General features: G+C 28.0%; 1 protein-coding gene and 1 pseudogene across 1 annotated transcript; one reads left to right on the top strand and one right to left on the bottom strand.

The window, feature by feature from the left end:
• Window positions 1–701: 701 nt before the first annotated feature.
• Window positions 702–3,624, top strand: LOC112276454 (uncharacterized). The gene is made up of 7 exons (XM_024507788.3): window positions 702–931; window positions 2,035–2,183; window positions 2,297–2,388; window positions 2,501–2,599; window positions 2,713–2,811; window positions 3,036–3,137; window positions 3,291–3,624. The coding sequence occupies exons 1-7, from the start codon at window positions 780–782 to the stop codon at window positions 3,510–3,512; spliced, it is 915 nt and encodes a 304-aa protein (XP_024363556.1). The 5' UTR covers window positions 702–779; the 3' UTR covers window positions 3,513–3,624.
• Window positions 1,313–1,449, bottom strand: LOC112277063 (5.8S ribosomal RNA; annotated as a pseudogene).
• Window positions 3,625–21,208: the final 17,584 nt, after the last annotated feature.

The raw sequence follows: 21,208 nt of genomic DNA, 5'->3' as shown, positions 1-21,208 counted from the left end.
AAATATTTGAGTTTATTGTTATTGATATTATGACTATGTGGTCTTTTATTTTATCTTGGTATTTCTATTTATTTATTTATTTATTATTATTATTATTATTATCATTGTTATTATCATTGTTATTCTGGTTATTTTCACAAAAAAGATGAACTCTTATTGATGTGTTAGATTGCGTCCTTCATAAGTGCATTGTAAGTTCCATGATTCATTGGATCTTATTAAAAAAGAAACTAACCAGTAGTTTGGGAAAAGCCTCAGAGGTTTCAATAACTCCAAGCGTTTTGACAGCTAGATCGTCTACAATAAAATATCTATTAAAAATTCAGGGTCGTCGTAATAAATTACAACACAACTTGATTCCGTTTTTTTATTGATTCATACTCAAAATAACCAAAATAATCAAAATCACCTAAACCCAACACCAAAGCCCTCAATTCGGAAGAGACGATGGAGTGTGCAGGGGTTTTCTCTGTTCATCCAAACGTGGATGTACGTGGCGATGGAGTGCACGCGGATGTACTGAGTTCATCCACACATGGATGGCGATGCGACGTCGAAAACGAGGATGAAAAGAATTCATCCATATCTCCAAAAAGGAAGCCGCGGGGTCCGCTCTGCGATGATTCTCAAGCCTTAGCAAAGCGCCGAGACACCAGGTTTTGAATACCGAGATCATGGAATTGTTGCTCATTTGAGCTCTGGGGATTTGCAACCTTCGCGCATTCCTTTAAGGTTTAGGGTTTGGGATTTCGTGTTCATTGTAGGAATTCTCAAGCGCCATGGCAACGTCAGCGATGCTGCATGTCCCTGGAGCAGTGCTTCCGGACAGCAAAGTCTCAAGCTCATTCTTCGCCGGTAACTCTGCTAACTTGGTTTTGCAGCCCGCGTCGTCTTCAGGGCGAGATTTTGTGAGCATTGCGGGACGTACACGGTGAGTGTGGCCGTGTGCAACAAGGAAACGCTTGGTTGCAGGGTGATTAGGTTGATTTCTCTCATCGATTTAGTGATATGCTTAATCTCAGCGGGTAGTCTTTCCTGATCAGAGGTCTGCTGCGGGACGTTTTTCTTCCTCTTGCTCTTGTCTTTTCAAACAAGAGAAGGAAGGGCCTGCTTTGGGATCCAAACCTGGGGGACACAATCACACATTCAAAATAATTCCAAGGCAAGCTTGGATCACCTGATCCCGGACTGTGTCACCACGCCGGTCGGATTTTCCCCTCTATTTCAGCCAACTCAATCTTTTTAACAGATTCAGATGGCTAGTTTTACTCAACTCTCCCTGAGATATAAGGAGAATTGGTGGGTGTCACGATGACGCTCTAGCAGGAACGAGCCTCGACTTGCGTTCAAAAACTCGATGATTCACGGAATTCTGCAATTCACACTACGTATCGCATTTCGCTGCGTTCTTCATCGTTGCAAGAGCCAAGATTTTCGTTGCTGAGAGTTGTGTTTTATTATTCATGAAATCTTAACTCATAAAACCTCCTCCTCCTCCTCAGGAAGAAGATGAAGAGGCTTCATAGGGACTCGATACAAATTCAGTCAAAAAAATGTGAAAATAATTGTGCTGCAGTTTCCATAGGTGATGTTGATTAGCACAGACGTAGAGTGCTCCGATTTGGCGCAGTGCACTTCTGGTCGCTAAGAAACTGATTCTGCTACTGTGTCTGTCTGATCTTCAAGGTCTAAGAAATGAGCAGAACTTCTAAGGCATTTCTTGTTGAAGGAAAATTGTGCGGCGTGATTTGACCTTGTCTTGAATTGACGTGATAAGACCTTTCTTCCGATGGCACCTCTTAAAATGGTATTGCTTTTTCGCGAGATGTGCTTGATAGAAGTGCGTAGGGGATTTATGTCTGTTTACGCTGTATGATGGGAAAGTGGACTACATGAAGGTCGGGATAGCGGCACACCTTGTACAGATATCTGATTGATACAATGTCAAAGCAAATTCATGGCAATATTTCTCAAGATTGGTCTGCCTCAAGAAGTCTCACTTTCTAAGGATTTCTCTTGACCTGGAATGTGCAGACTGGTGGGCGCGTGGGCTTCAGCTCAACATGCTGATAATTCTGCTGCCCAGAATGTGTGTGAAAATTATAAAGGGAGATTGAGGCTCTTTATTGACACAGCTGACTCTAAGTCGTGGCAGCGCTGGCTTCCTTCTGGTGCTTTTTACGGTAATTCTGCCTTTCCTATTCACTTACGTATTTCTCTCCCATCCAGATTGTGTCTGTGGCGTCTCTGTCAAGTACATGAATGAGAAGCTTAATCGTGTGATATTTCGTCGCAGGTGTGACAACAAATCCTCTCTTGTTGGAGAGGGCAAATGTAAGATGCGAATTGAAGACTCTGTCAGAACTTGCAAATCGTGCGTTCGATCTGGTATGTAAACATGAAAATGGTGTATTCTGTTTGCAGTTCTTAAAGCAAAAATGTGATCAAAACTAAAAAATAACGTTCATGTCTCGAACATTGCCTGCATGATGCTTGTTAGGGAGCGGAGGAAGTACAAATTCAGACATGGGGTCAGACTGTTGAAGAGATGGTCAATACAGGGTCGAAATTGGCAGAAATCAACCCAGGTGCCATTGTGGTATGCCCTGACCTCGAATTACAGTAGAACAAATCATGGATTCTAGTGCTTTTGTTGAATGTATATCTTGAAAGCGATTACTTACATTGCGGTAACTTACTCCAACTCACCAGGTCAAGATCCCCACAACTAAGAATGGCCTTGTTACAGCTAGTCATCTGGCTAAGAGCGGTATTCCTGTGACCATGACAGGAGTGTATTCTGTGCATCAGGTAGGCATGTGTAAGCTACTAGAGATACATATGTCCTCCATATCTTTATGTGGAGTGTGTAATTAAGTTTCATGGTCAATTCTAGACTTTTTCGCCACCTGCAGTTGCTAATATATAAATTAGCGATTTACTCGGGGTGCTTATCTGGCTAAGCAACCCCTAAATACTCTGAATTCCGCTATTTTTGAAGAATCCTACAATTGATTCGTCTTCTTTATACACAGGCGCTACTGGCAGTTGGGGTTGGTGCTGCTTATGCAGCCCCGTACCTTGGACGCATGGTAGCCCTCGGAAAGCCAGGCATGGAAGATATCCAAGAAATGCAGGTATGGTGACTTTTAATTGTAAGAATACTGAAGCGCATACTCAACTTAAGGTTGCCTGCTTTCGGCTTTGAAGTATCCGACCTACTTACAATGGTTCAAGCTTTAGGCTGATTTTGGCAATAATTTATAGAAGAATCGTGTGGGTGAGTGCAGCAAATGGTAGGAGGAGTCAAAAGTGACATGAGACTACTTGTAGCGAGCATCAAAGACGTAAAGCAGATTACAGGCCTTGCTGCTAGAGGTGTAGAGTCTTTTGCCATTCCAGTGCCAGTCGTTGAAAAGCTCTTCCAAGATGGTGATACAGAGAAAGCTGCTGCTGAGTTTGAAGACGCCGTCTCGCGCACTCTAGAAATGAGCGCTTCAACGAGCACGTAAGATGTACCATAGCAATAACTAGTTTATGTATCAAAATCATGTGTAAATTGATGGAGAAATGACCAAACAGTAAATGACACTGCTCTGTGAAACTAGACAGTTTCTTGCATTATCCATGAAGTCCAATTATCCAAGAAAGCCTTCATTTCCTGGAATGTGGTGGTTTGAATTGACTGTAACAATATCTCTCTGAAAAATCAAAGAAAAAGAAAGAAATTGTGTGTCTTGATTCTGAGTGCTTTCCTTTGTGTGGCTTTACATGGTTGCCATTCTCTTGGTTCCCTCTACATTTATTACCATATTTTGAATTACTCCACAGGCTTCCATCCCACTGGCTTTAGGGTCTTCTGTAAACGACGATCCTTTCTGTCACGAAAACTACCAACTGCTCAAATTACATGCTGAAATAATTCATTGTAGTATGTTTCATGACGGTGAGAATTTACTGCATTCAAGAGAAGGTTCTGTTCTGTAGCATCAGATCATCTCCTGGCTTCCCTTTCCCTTCATGAAATGCCTGGCGAAGCTTACAAGTTGTTACAGCCACTTCTCAAAACACGGCCAAATTTCGAAATATTCGCATTTCTTTATGAACTAAGTACCCAATTAGAATCAGCGAGTCCAAGCTAGATTCGGTTCTTCTTTTCGATGATGGCACACATTGGACACTTTTTGTTCAACTAAATGTTTACTGCTCAGCCCACATATGTATCGATGTGCCCACGTGTTTTGTAATAAGGCTCGTTGCTGATGTTACTATGTGCAGATATGCTTCATATCCACACGAAAACAGATAAGTGCCGCAAGTTACCTTAAGATCAAAACTTGTTTAAGAGGAAATGTAACTATCCGAACAATACACCCAACATGCCCAACATACTCAACAGTCTGGCTTCTAACAAAAATCTGGTCTTCCGTCAAGAGTTAAGGCAGCTGAAAGTGACTCTCGCAGGATTGAATTTTTCCGAAAGAACTGATGTTCATGGGATGAATTGTTTATATTCGTTTTTCAACATACAGGATAATATCTTCATGCCCACGTGGATACCGACAAGAAGACACCAGTTGACGGCTTCTGATACCCGGGTGGTATCGGGATCGTGATGTACACGTTGGAGGCCATTGTCCAATGGGGATTTTTAATTTCTGTTGGAGCAAAAGCCATCAAGATGAATACAAGAGTAAATTCTGCCTTTGTTTTCATACATGTGCCAATGTATTTATTCTGTAGGAGTGCATGATACTTTATTCAATCAAGAACTCAGGTCAATGTCTTTTGGATATTGAAATTAAATTAGTTACAATTATATTTGAATGAATTGCTTAAAACATGTTAATGCTGATTTTTTTGTTTTTTTTCATTTCCATTTTCTTATCTTGTAAAGAAATTACGTTAATTGAAAAGGAGATAGAATCTTTTCTTTTATTATAAATGAAGGATGTGCTAATAAGTCATAAGCCTTGTATTAGTATAATATCACCTCTTACTATTAACAATTTTTTTATATAAAAGTGCATTAAGACTTTCTCTTTTTTTTTTTTTTTAAATAAATATATTTTTTTAAACTTTTCACTTCTACCTATGCTACTATCATTGTCTCTTTTTTTGCCAATACTATTGCTATTTGTAAGATTTTGCACACTTGTTACAAATGTTCTACAAATAAGGCACAACCAAACATTATAGGTAGCAACTTAATTACAACCTCCACTCTTTCTATACTTTAGATTGTTTTTTCTATATGTTAATTCAAATCTAAAAAGATCTCTACATATTGAACTTCTTAAGGATTGTCTATAAATATTGATTGGTGCAAAATCATTTTTTTTTTCTTCAAAATATTAGAATTGAGTGCAACAATTTTTTACTTTAGATTAACTTGATTTTATGGAAGTAATTTGTTATGCATTTCTTCAATTGTAATAAAAATTTCTTCTCAGTTTGTATTGGTCATTTATTTTTATTTTTATTTTTATCTTTGTTTAATAAGATTAGAAAAAATAAAAATAGATTTGCATGAAAACTATTATTTAGAAACATCTATTACTTTAAATTTGTATTATTTACTATAAAGTTTTTTAAAGGCATGTGTATAAGGTATGCCAAGTATTTTTAATAATATAATTTTGCAAAAATCTATATTATCAAAGAATTACATATCAAAGGAGGAATTGATTCAATGCAAAATGAAATACTTTCAACAACACTTCTTTTTATGTGGAGTTATTTTTTACTTATTCAAGAGATATAAATTTTGATTCAAAAATTCTTGGATGATGGCTTATTTTTATTAAAAAATTACAAGTTATAATTTCCCAAATACTACAAAAAGATCTCTTATTGAGACCTTTATCCATGATTTTATTGTTGCTGTCATGGACATATATATTTATTTAGATAAGAAGTACTAGGTAGAAGATAAATATAAGTATATTTAATATTAAATTATGGCAAAGCTTCTTAAAAGCTTCATAGGTGTGTATTTGACTTTATTCATGATTATAGTTACTTGATAAGTTAGAAACTTAGCCAACAAGTTAGCCATGTATTGTATATGTAGATAACTTGTGGTATAAGCTAACAATATGGTGTGCATATAGGAAACTTGCCTTACAAGTTAAATCATGTATCTTGCAAATTAGATACATATTAAAGGTCATATAGAACATTGCCACATAGCTCCTAGTTAGATAGTATATATGGAAGCAAGAATTAATCCTTCTTCACTCTTGTCAATGCCTTTTTAATCCTTATCTTGTTTCAAGACTTTTTAGTCTTCTTATCTTGGCAATAGCCATTCTAATTTAATATTATACCATCTTTGCATAATTTTTTAGTCTTTTTGAGTGACATAAGAATTTATTAATCTTTTAGTTCTTTGTCCTTGATAAGTTTGATAAGAATATTAACTTATTGTTCTTGATTTGTTTTAGAAGTGAATGAATTATCCCACTTCTACTATTGTATATTAAAGATTGCAAACTATTTACATTTAAACTAATTTTTAGTTATCTAAACACTGATTGTTTTTCTTAAAGAAAGTGGACTATCATTCTTTGTAAAAACTTTTATTTGGTATTAAAGATTGTAAATTATCCTTCTTTAATTTGACTTGTGAATTTATTTGAATATTTTATAAAAAAAAATATTATAGATGGTATTCATGGCAGAAGTAAGAATAAATTTATAACTATTGTATATCTTTATGAACTTGTCAATACTCTTAAGATTGAAATCTCATGTATTTTTAATATGAACCATAGAGGTATTAATTCTATATCTATAGAAAAAATCAACAATGAAGTTTAGACTCCTCACCAAGAAGTTGTGCAATTGAAAGAGGTAAGTAGATCAAGTTCACAATTGAATTTAAGAAGCTTTGTTTTTACAAGTATGAGGGAGGCAAGGATAAGTATGCTAAAGAAGTTTGATGGAATAAGATCAAAGTTTTGAAGATTTCTACAATAAGCCAAGTTCTTTCCAAAATTGCATACTTCTTAATATCTTAACGAGTTTATTTAAGTTAGATTTATAGATGTACTATTATTTGAGAATAATTTTTCTTGATTTGTACTTTTGATAAAAAAGAATTACGACTCTTTTGTGATTTAAATTTATTCTTATAAGTCTTTATGGCTATATTTAAAAAAAGTGATTAAAAAATGGTGGCAAAGATTAAATTTCTATCTTTATAATAAGGATCACATTCAACCATTATATATGCTATAAAATTCCAAAACCTTGTTTGTAGTATGGATTGAAATGACAAAGCTTTTATTAATCAATTTAAATTTGGATTAAAAGATAATGTCAAAGATTTATTATTGATAATATCAAGAGTAGATTCATTGGAGTAATTTATTGCTTAAGCCATTACATGCAATAATTGATTCTTTCAAAGATGCTAAGAACAAAGGTTTGGATGGAGAGGTACAAGTCAAGTTATATATATATTTTTATATCATATATATATTTTTATATCATATATATATTTTTATATCATATATATATTTTTATATCATATATATATTTTTATATCATATATATATTTTTATATCATATATATATTTTTATATCATATTTTTATATTTTTATATTTAAATGAGTTTCTTCAATTATAATAGAAATAATGTGGCTAGAATCTTTTATAATACTTAATAAAGGCCTTACTCAATTTTAATACTTTTTACTTTAATTTATAATAGAAGTGTGTTTAAGATAAAAAAATCACAAAGTCTTTGCCTTGTTAGATTCAAGAGCCTTAGCTTGTTTTATAGACAAAGCCTTTGTTAAAAAATAAGAAATATCTTTAGTTAAGAAAAATGAATTTCTACATGTAAAAGTCATATATGGTCATTTGTTGTCCTCTAGAGACATTGTCCATGAAATAGTTCCTTTAAGTATAGTACTTGCAGATCATAATAATTTAGTAATATTTAATGTGATTAAAATTCTTTATAATCTAATTATTTTAGGATTATTGTGCCTAAAAAAGTATAAGCTTCAAATAGACTATATTTCTTGTAACCTTAATTTTTTTATGGTTTAGCCAAAGATTTTACTAGTCAAATAAAAATCTATAAGTTTAATACATCCAAACCTTTATTAATAGATGTAAGAGCTTTCATGTATGTTGCAAAAGAAGAATCAACTTTTGCTATATATGCCATACTTATTTTTGATGAAGAAAAAATTTCAAGTAATATTTCAAGTAAGTACCAAGTTTATTAAGATATTTTTGAAAAATAAAATACAAATATTCTTCTAAAGCATCATCTTTATGAATGTTCTATCAATCTTTAAGAAAGAATTCAACTACCACTTAGACCAATCTATAGCTTATCACAAAAATAAATTGGTTGCATTCAAGTAATATATTCATAAAAATTTGGCTAAAAACTTTATACACTATTATATATCTCTAGTAGGGGCTCTTATTTTATTTATGAAGAAAAAAGATAGATCTCTGTGGATATATGTAGACAATGAAGAACTCAATAAGATCACCATAAAAAATAAGTATCTTTTACTTTTAATTTCAAGACTTTTTGATCAATTGAATCAAGCAAAGATATACAAAAAAATAGATCTATAAAAATTATATAATCTTATATGCATTAAAGAAAGAAATAAATAAAAAATTATATTTTGAATCAGATATAAATATTTTAAATATAATGTCATGCCTTTTGAAGTCATGCATGGACTAGCTACTTTTCAACATGTAATCAATGATATTTTTTGTGAATTATTTGATGATTTTTTTTATCTATTATCTAAATGATATTTTAATTTTCTCTAAAAATACAAAAGAATAAAAAATTCATATTTTTTGTATGTTAAAAAATTAAAAAAATATAGGATAATATATCAAGTTGAAATAATATATATTTTATACTACTTAAGTTGTCTTTTTAGAATACATCATTTTAAACAATGGCCTTATTATAGATCTTAAAAAAATCTAAACTATTATAGATTAGAAGATTTCAAAATTAATTAGAAATATTCAATTTTTTTTAGAATTTTCTAATTATTATCAGATCTTCATCAAAAAAAATTTCAAATTGGAACTCATCTTACATGTTTGGTATCTAAAGAAAAATTTGAATAGAATAAAAAAGCCAAAACATCTTTTGAAGCCTTGAAGATAGTATTTATTTTTGCACCAATTTAATATATATCAAATTTTTTAAGGTATTTTTTATAGAAATAGATGCATCAATTTTTTTTAATAGATATAATATTTTCAAAAATAGGAGTAGATGACAAGGTCCATTTGGTAGCTTTTTATTCCTAGAAATTTTCAGCAACCAAGATCAACAACAAGATCTATTACAAAGAGCTTCTTGCAAAATGTGGATTTATTTCAAGAATGACATCATTATCTAGGAGGCACTTTCAATCCAATCACTTTGTATATGGATCACAAGAATTTTGAATATTTTATGTCACTACATGTTTTGAATCACCGCCAAGCTTGTTTGAACAAGTTTTTATTAAGATTTGATTTTAAGATTACTTACCAACTTAGAAAATAATAAGGTTTATTAGACACCCTTTTAAGATATTTTTATCTTACATCAAAAAAAAAGAGATGCATCTTTTGATCAATAAAGAATAAATTTCTTAAAACTAGAGTATTTTTATTTTTAAGTAATATAATTAACATTGACTATTAATTCAACATTTTTCAAGGAAATTTAATCGAATATCTACTTTGATCCTTTTGTTCATACTAATAAAAATAATTCTTTCAATTTTCATGAATCTTTTAAGTTTGAGTTAAAAAATAATCTACTCTATTTTAAAGAACAATTATACATTTCAAAAGGAGTGGTACAATTACATATTCTTTAAACTTGTCATAATTTTTTAATAGCCAAATATTTTAGATATTATAAGATTTTAGAGCTAATGTCTAGAGATTTTTGATAGCCTCAAATGTGGAGGGTAATTAAAGACTTTGTACAATCATGTGACATTTGTTCAATATCAAAAACTCTTCATGATTGATCTTATGGACTTTTTTAGTCATTACCTATTCTAAAAAAACCATGGTCTTTTGTTTCTATAGATTTTATGACAAATCTTCTAGTCTTAGGTTCTTATTATTTTACATTAATGATAGTAGATTTTTTTTACTAAAATGAAATATTTTATACTATATACAAAATCTATCATAGTTGAAGAAATAATTATATTTTTCTTTAAAAATATCTATTGCTATTACGTATTGTCTAAGGATGTTAAATTGGATAGGATGATTCAATGTATATCAAGATTTTGAAAAATCCTTTTCAAGATTCTAAAGGTCGACATAAATTTATCTTTAACTTATTATTCCCAATTCAATGGACAAATAGAGTAAGTGAACCAAGTTTTAGAGTAGTATTTGAAATATACCATCAATTACCAATAAGATAAATGGATAATTATTTTACTATTGAAAAAATTTGCTTATAATAATATAGTACATTTTTTTATTTAATAATTTTTTTATTTATTAATTATGGTTATTATTTATAACTTAATAAATTTTATTTTATAAAAATTGATAATCTTGTGTTGAAAGATTTGATAAATTGTTTATTTGAGCTATATACAACAATAAAGGTACAATTCAAAAAAGCTCAAGAATGACAAAAGACCAATGTGGATGTCTATTACAAGGAGCAATACGAATTCCACATAGGCAAAAAAATATGATTACTTTGTCATAATATCAAGATTAATAATCTTTGTGATAAATTAGATTATTGTAGGCTTGGACCATTTCAAATTTGTAAACAAAACAATCCAATTTCTTATTGATTATATCTATTGGAGTCTATGAAAATCCATTCTATATTTTATGTGTCTCTTCTTGAACTATATAAGATGGTAAAGATCTTGGAGAGAAGACAAATATCACCTCTTTCTTTAAAAATGGATAATAATCAAGAGTTTGAAGTAGAAGAAGTCTTAAATTTAAGGCAGTACCAAAATAGATTGAAATATCTTATTTATTGATATGGATATGATATTAGTGAATGTACATGGAAGCCAACAAAGAATCTTACAAATGCAAGAAAGAAAGTCGATGCTTTTTATCTATGACATCTATTAAAATTAAGTTTAAGAATAACAAAACTTTGCTATGAAATGAAACAAGATGCAAAGAAGATAGTATTTTATCTTTTAACTTTATTTTTAATTTTTGTATATTTATAGCATTAAGGAGATAAAAAACTAATAACTAGCAAATTCAACTTAAGAGTTATTATTTTCTAATTTATTCGACAAGATATTGTAATTATAATTACCTTTAAGATGATATAATAGGAATGAAGATCTTCAAGAATAACATATTCTTCCTCAAATAGATGGTGAGATATAATGTGTTTGATATTACTACCTTAGAAGAGACTTTCAATATTTGATAAATTTATTGGAGGTATGAACAACTTTTGATGATGTTTCAAATATTTTATTTGAAAGAAATTATAAATATTTGAACATTGATCAAATAATAAAGTAATCTTTCTACCTTGATATAGAGCACTATCAATAGATGAAAAGACCTATTAACCACCTTTAAAAGAAATAAAGATTAAAATATGTGGCAAATATAATTTTTTACATCTTGGACTTTTTCAACACATGATGATCACTTTGTGTGGAACTCATCCCTAGAAAAAGAAGTAATATCACAGATATATATATATATATATATATATAGTGCTAGATAGAAGATAATTATATGTAAATTTGATATTATCTAATGGCATAGCTTCTTAGAAGCTTCTTAGATATGTATTTAACTTTAATTATGTTTATAAGTGATTAATGGATTAAAAACTTAACTAAAAAGTTAACCATGTATTGCATATGTAAGTAACTTGTGGTACAAGTTAATGATGTGGTGTGCATATAAGAAACTTGCCTTGTAAGTTAAGACACATGTCTTGCAAATTAGGCACGTATTGGAGGTCCTATAAAATATTGCTATATAACTCTTAATTAGATAGTATGTATGGAAACAAGAGTGAAGTTATTTTCACTCTTGTCAATGCATTTCTAATGTTTATTCTTATTTCAAAACTATTTAGTCTTCTTGTCTTTGGAAATAGCCATTCTAGTTTAATATTACACCATCTTTGAATAATTTTCTAATCTTTTTGAGTGACTTAAGAATTTATTAATCTTTTAGTTCTTTGAAATTTATATCCTTGACAATTGTATAACTTCTTTTAATTCAAGTTATTGAAACATGGCATTAATAAAGAATTTTCTTAATTAAAGCTTCTATAAAAAAAATAGAAATTATCAAAAGATATTTTAGATATTTACATATAATTAATTTTATAAAAAAATATCTTTAATTATATTATATGAATTATTTGAAAATAAGTAGAAGTAGATAAATTTAATAATATCTTAAAGAGAAGCTTCATAGATATGGATTTGATTATATATGTGTTTGTAGGTGATTAGTAGATTGAAAATTTGACCAACAAGATTGCCACATGTTGCATATGCGTGCCACTTGTGGTATAAGTTGGAAATATGGTATACATATAGAAAATTTTTCTTTTAATTTAGATATGTGTTCCATAAGTTGGACACTTCTTGGAGATCCTATAAAATATTGATACATAGCTTCAACATCTATATATATATATATATATATATAAGCAAAAGTGAAGCCTTCTTTATTCTAATCAACTTCTTTCTTATTTCTTGTTTAGTTTCAAGAGTCTCTAATTTTTTAGTCTTTAGAAATTTTCATTCTAATTTCTTTTTTGAATAAATATATTTTCTTATTTCTATCTTTTCATCTCTCTTTGATATAAATTTTATTTTTTTATGTACCTTCTTTAAATTTTTATACTTAATACATTAACAAGAATATAATTATAATATAAAAACTTTATCTTTTTAAATTAAGAATATATTATCTCTTTGCATATGCAACATGTGGCATTAGCATATTGAAAGTTATAGATTATCCACATCTAAATTTACATTTTTTCCAAAACTTCTTGTGCTCTTAATTCTTCTTTTTTACTTGCCTTAAGTAATATCAGATTTTTTTATTATAAGATTATGAAAAAAATTATTAAAGTAAAAAGTGCAATAGCACATATGTAAAAAAAAATGAAGGAATTAATGCTTGCAATGCATCAACTTAATTTACCACTACAAAGAGCAAAAAGATTAAGTACTAGTAAAGATATAAAGATGATTAGAGCCATTTCAAAATTAATAAAAAATCATATTACTTCTCTTATGTTGGAACATTATTCAAACATTAGAGAACGAAAAATTGGATCATGAATATACACGATTATTTAGATTAAAGGAGTTTAATAGAACTAAGTAAATTTTTCTATATCTTATGGAATAGCTTTTTAAATGCTTTATAGACATGGATTTGATTTTATATATATTTTTAGGTGATTGATAGATTGAAAACTTAGCAAATAAAATAGACACATATTACATATATTGGTTATTTGTGGTATAAGTTAATAATATAGTTTATATATATATAAAAAAAAATCTTACAAGTTAAACTTGTATTTTTCAAGTTGGACATGTATTCAAGGTCTTATAGGACGTTGCTACATAGGTTTTAATTAAATAGTATATATGGAGATAAAAACAATGTCTTCTTCATTCTTATCAACGTCTTTTTAGTTTTTAGTCTTGTTATAAATTCTTTAGTCTTCTTGTCTTTAGAAATAGCTATTAAATATTAATGTTATACCATCTTCAAGTAATTATCTATTATTTTTTGTGGCACAATTTTGTATTATTCTTGTTTATGTTTTAAAATTTGGTTTTGACTTTAGTTCATAATTAGTCTTCTTTGAGTATCAATCTTTATCTTTTAAAAATAATTTTAATTAAAAACCACTCTTAATATTCTTTTAAAGATATTTGTATTATTCTTTTTTTTATTTTTTTAATTTTTTTTTGCTTTATAATCCTACAAAGTAAGTTGAAGTTTATTTTTCAAAAATACAACAATAAAATCAATTTTTTGTTATCTCTTTATCTTTTAAATATTTTTTTAAATTATAATTTAATTTTTTTACAAAAAATTATATGATACAATATTAGATAATTTGGATGCTTTTTTTGGTAGAATTTTTATTCATATATGATATAATTTATATTACAACTAATATGATTTGTATTTTACATTAAGGCAATTGATCACTAATATTATATGCTTTAAAATTATAATGAATTATAATTAATATCAAGTCAAATAGTGTTACATTTATTAGCAAATTTTTTTATGGATTATAATATGAAGTAAAACAATTGAGGCTAATTTTTTTTTATCCTAAACATTGAATCAAACAGTTGACTTTGCTATGAAGTGTAGCAATCAACTTTTTGAATTTTGATCTAAAAGCCATAGAAGTAAGCCTTTACATTTTTACAATTTTATTGGAACATCAATATCTTTTCAACACATATATTAAAAAATTAAAGTCATAAAAATAGATATGATATATTTCAAATATTTTATTAAGTAAGAAAATACTAAATACAATAAAAAAAAACAATTGTGCTTACATTATAGAGAATCTAAATATAGTCTAAATATTTTCCAAAAAAATCATAAAATTATAAAATAATAAATACAATTGTTAAAGAAGACAATATGTTAAAAAATAAGTTTGTCTAGCTATAATAGAGATTGTACGGCTAAAATCTTATACAACTTCTAATAAAGATGATATTATCTCTTCATAACTCTTTCTTTATTTTATAGTAGATGTTTGTTCACAATTCAAAAATCACAAAGTCTTTGCTTTAGTAAAGAAAAATTAATTTGTTCATGTAAAAATCATAGATGGTTGTTTATTGTCTTTTAAAGATATTACTTATTAAACCATTTTTATAGATATAGTAATTAATAGTCATAATAGCTTAGTTATATTTAATATAATTAGATTTATTTCTAATCTAATTATTATAGATTTATTTTATTTAAAAATATATAATCTTTAGATAGGTTAAATTTCTCTTAATCTTGATTTTTTATAAGATATAATAAATAATTTTACAAACCAAATAAAAAATCATGAGCTTAATACAATCAAATTATCATTTATAAATGCAAGAACTTTCATACATGCTGAAAAAAAAGGATAATTTTTTGCTATTTATATTATATCTATTTCTAATAGTTAAAATATTTTAAATAATATTTTAATTCAATATCTAAAATATCAAGATATTTTTGAAAAAAAGATTGCAGATGTTTTTTTTAAACTATTGTCATTGTGATTTTTCAATTGACCTTTTAAAAGAAATTCAATTGATATTCTATACTTTATTATAAAATGAATTGATTGAACTCAAGAAGTACATTGAAAAGAGCATGGCCAAGAATTTTATTTGCTATTCAAAATTTGTAGAAAGAGTTTTTATCTTACTAGTGAAAAAGAAAGGTGAATTATTGCAAATAAATGAAAATTATTGAAATTTTAACAAAATTATCATTAAAAAGAAATACTTTTTATTTTTAATATTAAGTCTTTTTAATCATTTAAATAAAGCTAAGATCTATACAAAAAAATAGATCTATAAAGAATATATAATGTGCTATATATATATATATATATATATATATATATATATGAGTAAAAGACAATGTTTTAAATAAGATATGAACATTTTAAATACAATATCATGATATCATGCTATTTGGATTCAAAAATGTGCCAATTATTTTTTAACATCTAATAAAGGACATTTTAAAAGAATTTTTAGATGATTTTTTAAATTATTATTTAGATAATATTTTATATATTTTAAAAATATATTAAAATACAAACTTCATGTTTGTTACAAAAACTTAAAGATGTAGGATTATATGTTAAAATAGAAAAGTGTGTACTTTATAAAACTCAAGTTGACTTTTTAGGATACATTATTTCAAATGAAAGCCTTATAATGGATCTTAAGAAATTTCAAACTATTATAGATTGAAAGATTCCAAAAATAATAATAGATCTATATTATATTTTAAAATTTGATAATTATTAATAAAATTTTATTAAGAATTTTTTTCAATTTGTAGCTTCATTTATACATTTGATTTATAAAGACAAACTTAAATAGAATAAAGAAGCTAAAGCAACAATTGAAGCTTTGAAGATAGCTTTTATTTTTGTACCAATATTATATTACATCAACTTTTTAGGCATATTTTTATAGAAAAAAAACATCAAACTTTGTCTAAGGTGCAATATTGTCACAAATGGGAATAAATGACAAATTTTATCTAGTAGTTTTTCATTCAAAAAGAAATTTAATAATTGAGATAATTTACAAGATCTATAACAAAGAGCTTTTTGTAATTGTTGCTTCATTTCAAGAAGGCGTTATTATTTAAAAGCCACTTCTAATATAATAATTTTTTATATAGATCATAGAAACCTTAAATATTTCATATCAAGACATGTTTTGAATCATTACCAAGCCTTGTGGAGTATGTCCTTATTGAGATTTATATTTATTATTTATCAACTAAAAAAAAAATAAAAATTATCAAACATCTTTTTTAAATATTCTTATCTTGTACCAAAAAAAGTGGATATAGCTTTTGATCAACAAGAACGAAAAAAATATTGAAACTAAAGTAATTTCATCTTCAAGTAATAAAATCAATATTAGTTGTTAATTTAAACTTTCTAAAATAAGTCTAATTAAGTATGCCTTGAGATTTTCTTATTTATGATATTGAGAATAATCCATCTTAATATTATAATATTTTAAAGTTTGAATTCAAGTAAAATCTACTTTATTTTAAGGGGTGTTTAGATATTTTAGATAATGAAGTACAATTACAAGTTCAAGTTCATTACAACTTTCTAGCTACATAACATTTTCATATAATAAGATCTTAGAAATAATCTTAAGAGATTTTTAGTAGTCTCAAACATAGAAGGCAATTAAAAAATTTACACAATCATGTAATATATGTTTAAGATAAAAAATTCCTTGTCATCAATTTTATAGACTTCTCCAACCACTATACCAAAACAATCATAGTCTTTGTTTCAATGGATTTTTATTACAAATCTTTAATTTCAAGTTCTTATGAATTTATGTTAATAACAGTAGATTATTTCACTAAAATGGCATATATATTTCACATTTATAATTTCACATGTAAAAAAAATATAAAAAAAAAATCAATAATATTTATTGCTATCATAAATTATTAAAAAATATTAAATTAGATAAAAAGACATAATTTATATTAAGATTTAAAATATTTTTTTTCAAGATATTGAAGATAAACATAAAACTATCTTTGACTTTCTATCCTTAAATTGATCAATAAGCAAAACAAATAAATTAAGTATTAGAGCAATATCTTAGATGCACCATTAAGTACCATTAAAATGATTTAACAACTCTTTTGTCCTTAGCAAAGTTTGCTTATAATAATATAATATATTCTATTAATTAATAATTATTAATTTATATTAATTATAATTATCATCTATAATCTGATATTTTTAATTTTTTCAAAGTTAATAATCTTATAGCAAAAGATTTGGTAAATTATTTGTTAAAGCTATATATAAAAATGAAGAAATAATTAAATGAAGCTCAAGAACAACAAAAGTCAATGCAAATGCCTATTGCAAAGAACAACCTAAATTTTGCATTGGCAACAAAGTATGATTACTTTGCTGTAATATCAAGATTATTTATCATTATCACAAATTAGATTACCATAGACCTAGACTATTTCTTATTTGTGAACAAGCCAATTCAATTGCATATTAATTATATCTACCAAAATCTATGAAGATCCATCTTATGTTCCATGCATCTCTTTTTAGGCCATATAAAATAGTTGATATACAAAGAAGTAGATAGATGCGATCTTCTTCTATAGAAGTTGATAACATTTAAGAATTTGAGGTTAAAGATGACTTAAATTCAATATGGCGTTAAATTAGATTAAAATATTTGAAACATTGGTACAAATATAATACTAGTAAACACACATGGGAGCCATCTACAAATTTTCTAAATGCACTAGAAAAGATTAATTCTTTTGATGACCACATCCATCAAAATTAAGATGAAGAGTTAAATAATTTTTTTTTATAAAGTAAAATATATTCAATAAATATTGCATTATATTTTTATTATTATTTTTGATTTCTTTATACATGTAGAGATAGAGAGATAGAGAATCAACAACCAATATTTTCAATTTAGGAGCTATAATTTATTCAATTATTAAAGAAGGAATTGAGATTGTCATAGCCTTCAAAATAATATAACAAAAATGAAGACTTTCATAAATAACATGTTCTTTTTCAAATAGATATCAAAATACAAATCGTTAGGTACCACAACTTTAGAAGAGACTCTCAATGTTTGATGATATAATTGAAGATAAAAATCACTCTTGATGGTTTTTCAAATATTTTATTTAAAAGATGTTATAAACGCATTAACAATGATACTAGCTATTCCAATTTCTTCTTGTATATATATACTTTCTTATTTCTATTTTTTTATCTCTTTGATACACATCTCACTTGTTTACCTTGCTTCTTTGAGTTCTTGTCTTTAAAAATTGGTACCACCAATGGTCTAATATTGGTCCATATATCTTTCTACATGTCTTTTTTTTACAATAGCACAAATTGTACCACATTTTCATGAACTTATCAAACTATTTTTTTTTTTTTTTTGATAATAGATTTTATATTTGGAATGGCATTCTTTTAAATATGCCAAACATAAAGGGGTACTTTGACATTATAGAATATACTTAGAATTAGCAATTACTAATACCAATTTTTAATCTATAATATAAATCAATCAATTATGAAAAAAGTGATTCTAAAAATGATTCTTTGCTTGTATTAAGGCCTATCTATAGTAAAATCTTTCTTTATCACTTCTAAAGTAATAAAATAGTAAAAAAGATTGGTTTGTAAAAAAAAACTCCATTCTATATTACAACATCTGATATTTATATAGTAAAACAACCATTAGGATTGATTAACAAAATAAGTAAAACAATAAGCATAATACTATCTTTCAAAATCTTCTCTTCTTCTTTTTTTTTTCTACATGCAATCAAGAAGATTGACAAAGTTTTAATAAGTATTCTTTAGCAATCTCCTCAATAAAATTTGATATATGAATTGTATAAGTCCTACCATTTTTATTAATTCTCATGTCATATTTTGTCTCTTTTTTAACAAGGATATTTAGTAGCACTTCAATTTGTGATCTATTAGTAAGAGTTTTTACCTTCAATATACTCCTTTGGTTGTAAATGTCTTAATATATAGTTAGCCAATCAATGAGGTGGAGGATTTTTGCAACAATCTTAAAGGCATCATTGGCTTTCAACATAATTATCACTTATTGTTGATCTTTATTCATTTTCCATACTACATAATAAACTACAATGTTTTCAACCAAATTGTGAGAAAGGCAAGTATTCACAATTTTGAAATCTCAACCATGATTTGTTTCCAAATTTTTCTAAAGGATCTTTTGACAGAAACAACTAATTCTTGTATTAGTTGTATTTCTTAGTTGCAAATGCATTGTAGAATTTTTGTTCCAAAAGCAAATTAATTAATGTTTTTTTTTTTTTTTTTTTAAGGCTCTTGTTTATAGAGTTTTTTTTTAGCAAATATACAAAATCTTGTGGAGTTAGTAGTATTGGCAATAAAAGAGGCAATGAGAGCAACATAGATAGGAGTGACGGATTAAGTTGATGATATTTGTATTTGAATGGAAGATAAAATCTTTGAACACTTTTATCTAAAATGTTGTCAATAGTAGAGAAGTAATGCCTTACTAACACAAGAAAGATGTCCTGTTAATGCATTCAAAAAATATTAGTAGATTGACTTGTAAGTTTTATTATAAATATATGTTTTTTAAATAGTTATTTGAAAATAAATCTTTGTCAAAAACTATTTGTCTAAGCACCTAAAAAACTCGTTTTCAATTTACCTGAATTTGAGAAAACATATTGTAGTCACCCCCTCTTCAAAAGTCTGAAAAGGTTGACATTGATGGAGTTAATAAGCCTTGGACACAATCATAGTCACCCCCTCTTCAAATGTCTGAAAAGGTTGACATTGATGGAGTTAATAAGCCTTGGGCACAATCATAGTCACCCCCTCTTCAAATGTCTGAAAAGGTTGACATTGATGGAGTTAATAAGCCTTGGGTACAATCATAGTCACCCCCTCTTCAAATGTCTGAAAAGGTTGACATTGATGGAGTTAATAAGCCTTGGGCACAATCACAAATCAAACAAATGCTAGTATTGTAATCATACATAGGGGTTCCAATCTTAGTGTCAAGAAAACTGCTTTTAGTGCAGCCAAATTGCATGATGCAAAGAGGATACCAGTCACACCCTTACTCACTGCGATAAGCTGCACTAGTATTGTGTAATTATGTGGAACTAATCGTAAACATTGCCAACACATTGTCTACAGACAGTATTATTACATACAAGCGGAACTTCAGGATGCCTATCAGATGGGTACATCTGGATACATCCAAGGCGTTAAAGCAAGCAGAGGGTGTCGTACATCAGGGACCGGTCATCCAAGAGATCGTGGCTCCTTACCCAATACATAATCGAAGTCAGCGGCACAATCCATCTTCTGCACAAAAGCGAATTACCGATGTTTCCAGGTCACCAGGATGCTATCCCCAAGACATCAACCCATCAACCCAGTAAGTGCTACCCGGAATAGCCAACATTGAGAACTGTAGATCATCTACGAGTTGGACGAGCCTTGCACTGTCTGCTCTGTTGGCTATGCTAGCAGTTGTGCAAAAACTGGCAGCACTCACTGAAATAGCCCATGGTACAAACAGTGAAAGCTCTGCCAACTCCTGGACGATCTCATGAAAGTGGGCAGTGGTGCTAAGTGAAGCAAAAGCTTCCGCTCACTATGATATATGCGCAACGATTCACTGACAAGATTATACGTCCACACCAAGTGATGACAGTAATGCTAAAAGTTCTGTGCAACCGCAAAGAGGCGTAACTCAACAAAGGGTCGGGTGAAGAATGAACAAGTTTGAGAAACATGCGGCATTGCGAAGGTAGAACAGAGAGAGTTACCCTCCGAATAAAACAGACTCAGCAGGACGTACACTTGTGTCTAGAAAA

This window comes from Physcomitrium patens, chromosome 24, assembly GCF_059467195.1.
Source record: "Physcomitrium patens ecotype Gransden chromosome 24, ASM5946719v1, whole genome shotgun sequence".
In the NCBI taxonomy this organism is placed as follows: Eukaryota; Viridiplantae; Streptophyta; class Bryopsida; order Funariales; family Funariaceae; genus Physcomitrium; species Physcomitrium patens.
The sequence above is the reverse complement of the archived record's forward strand: the minus strand, read 5'-3'. Positions and strand labels throughout refer to the sequence as shown.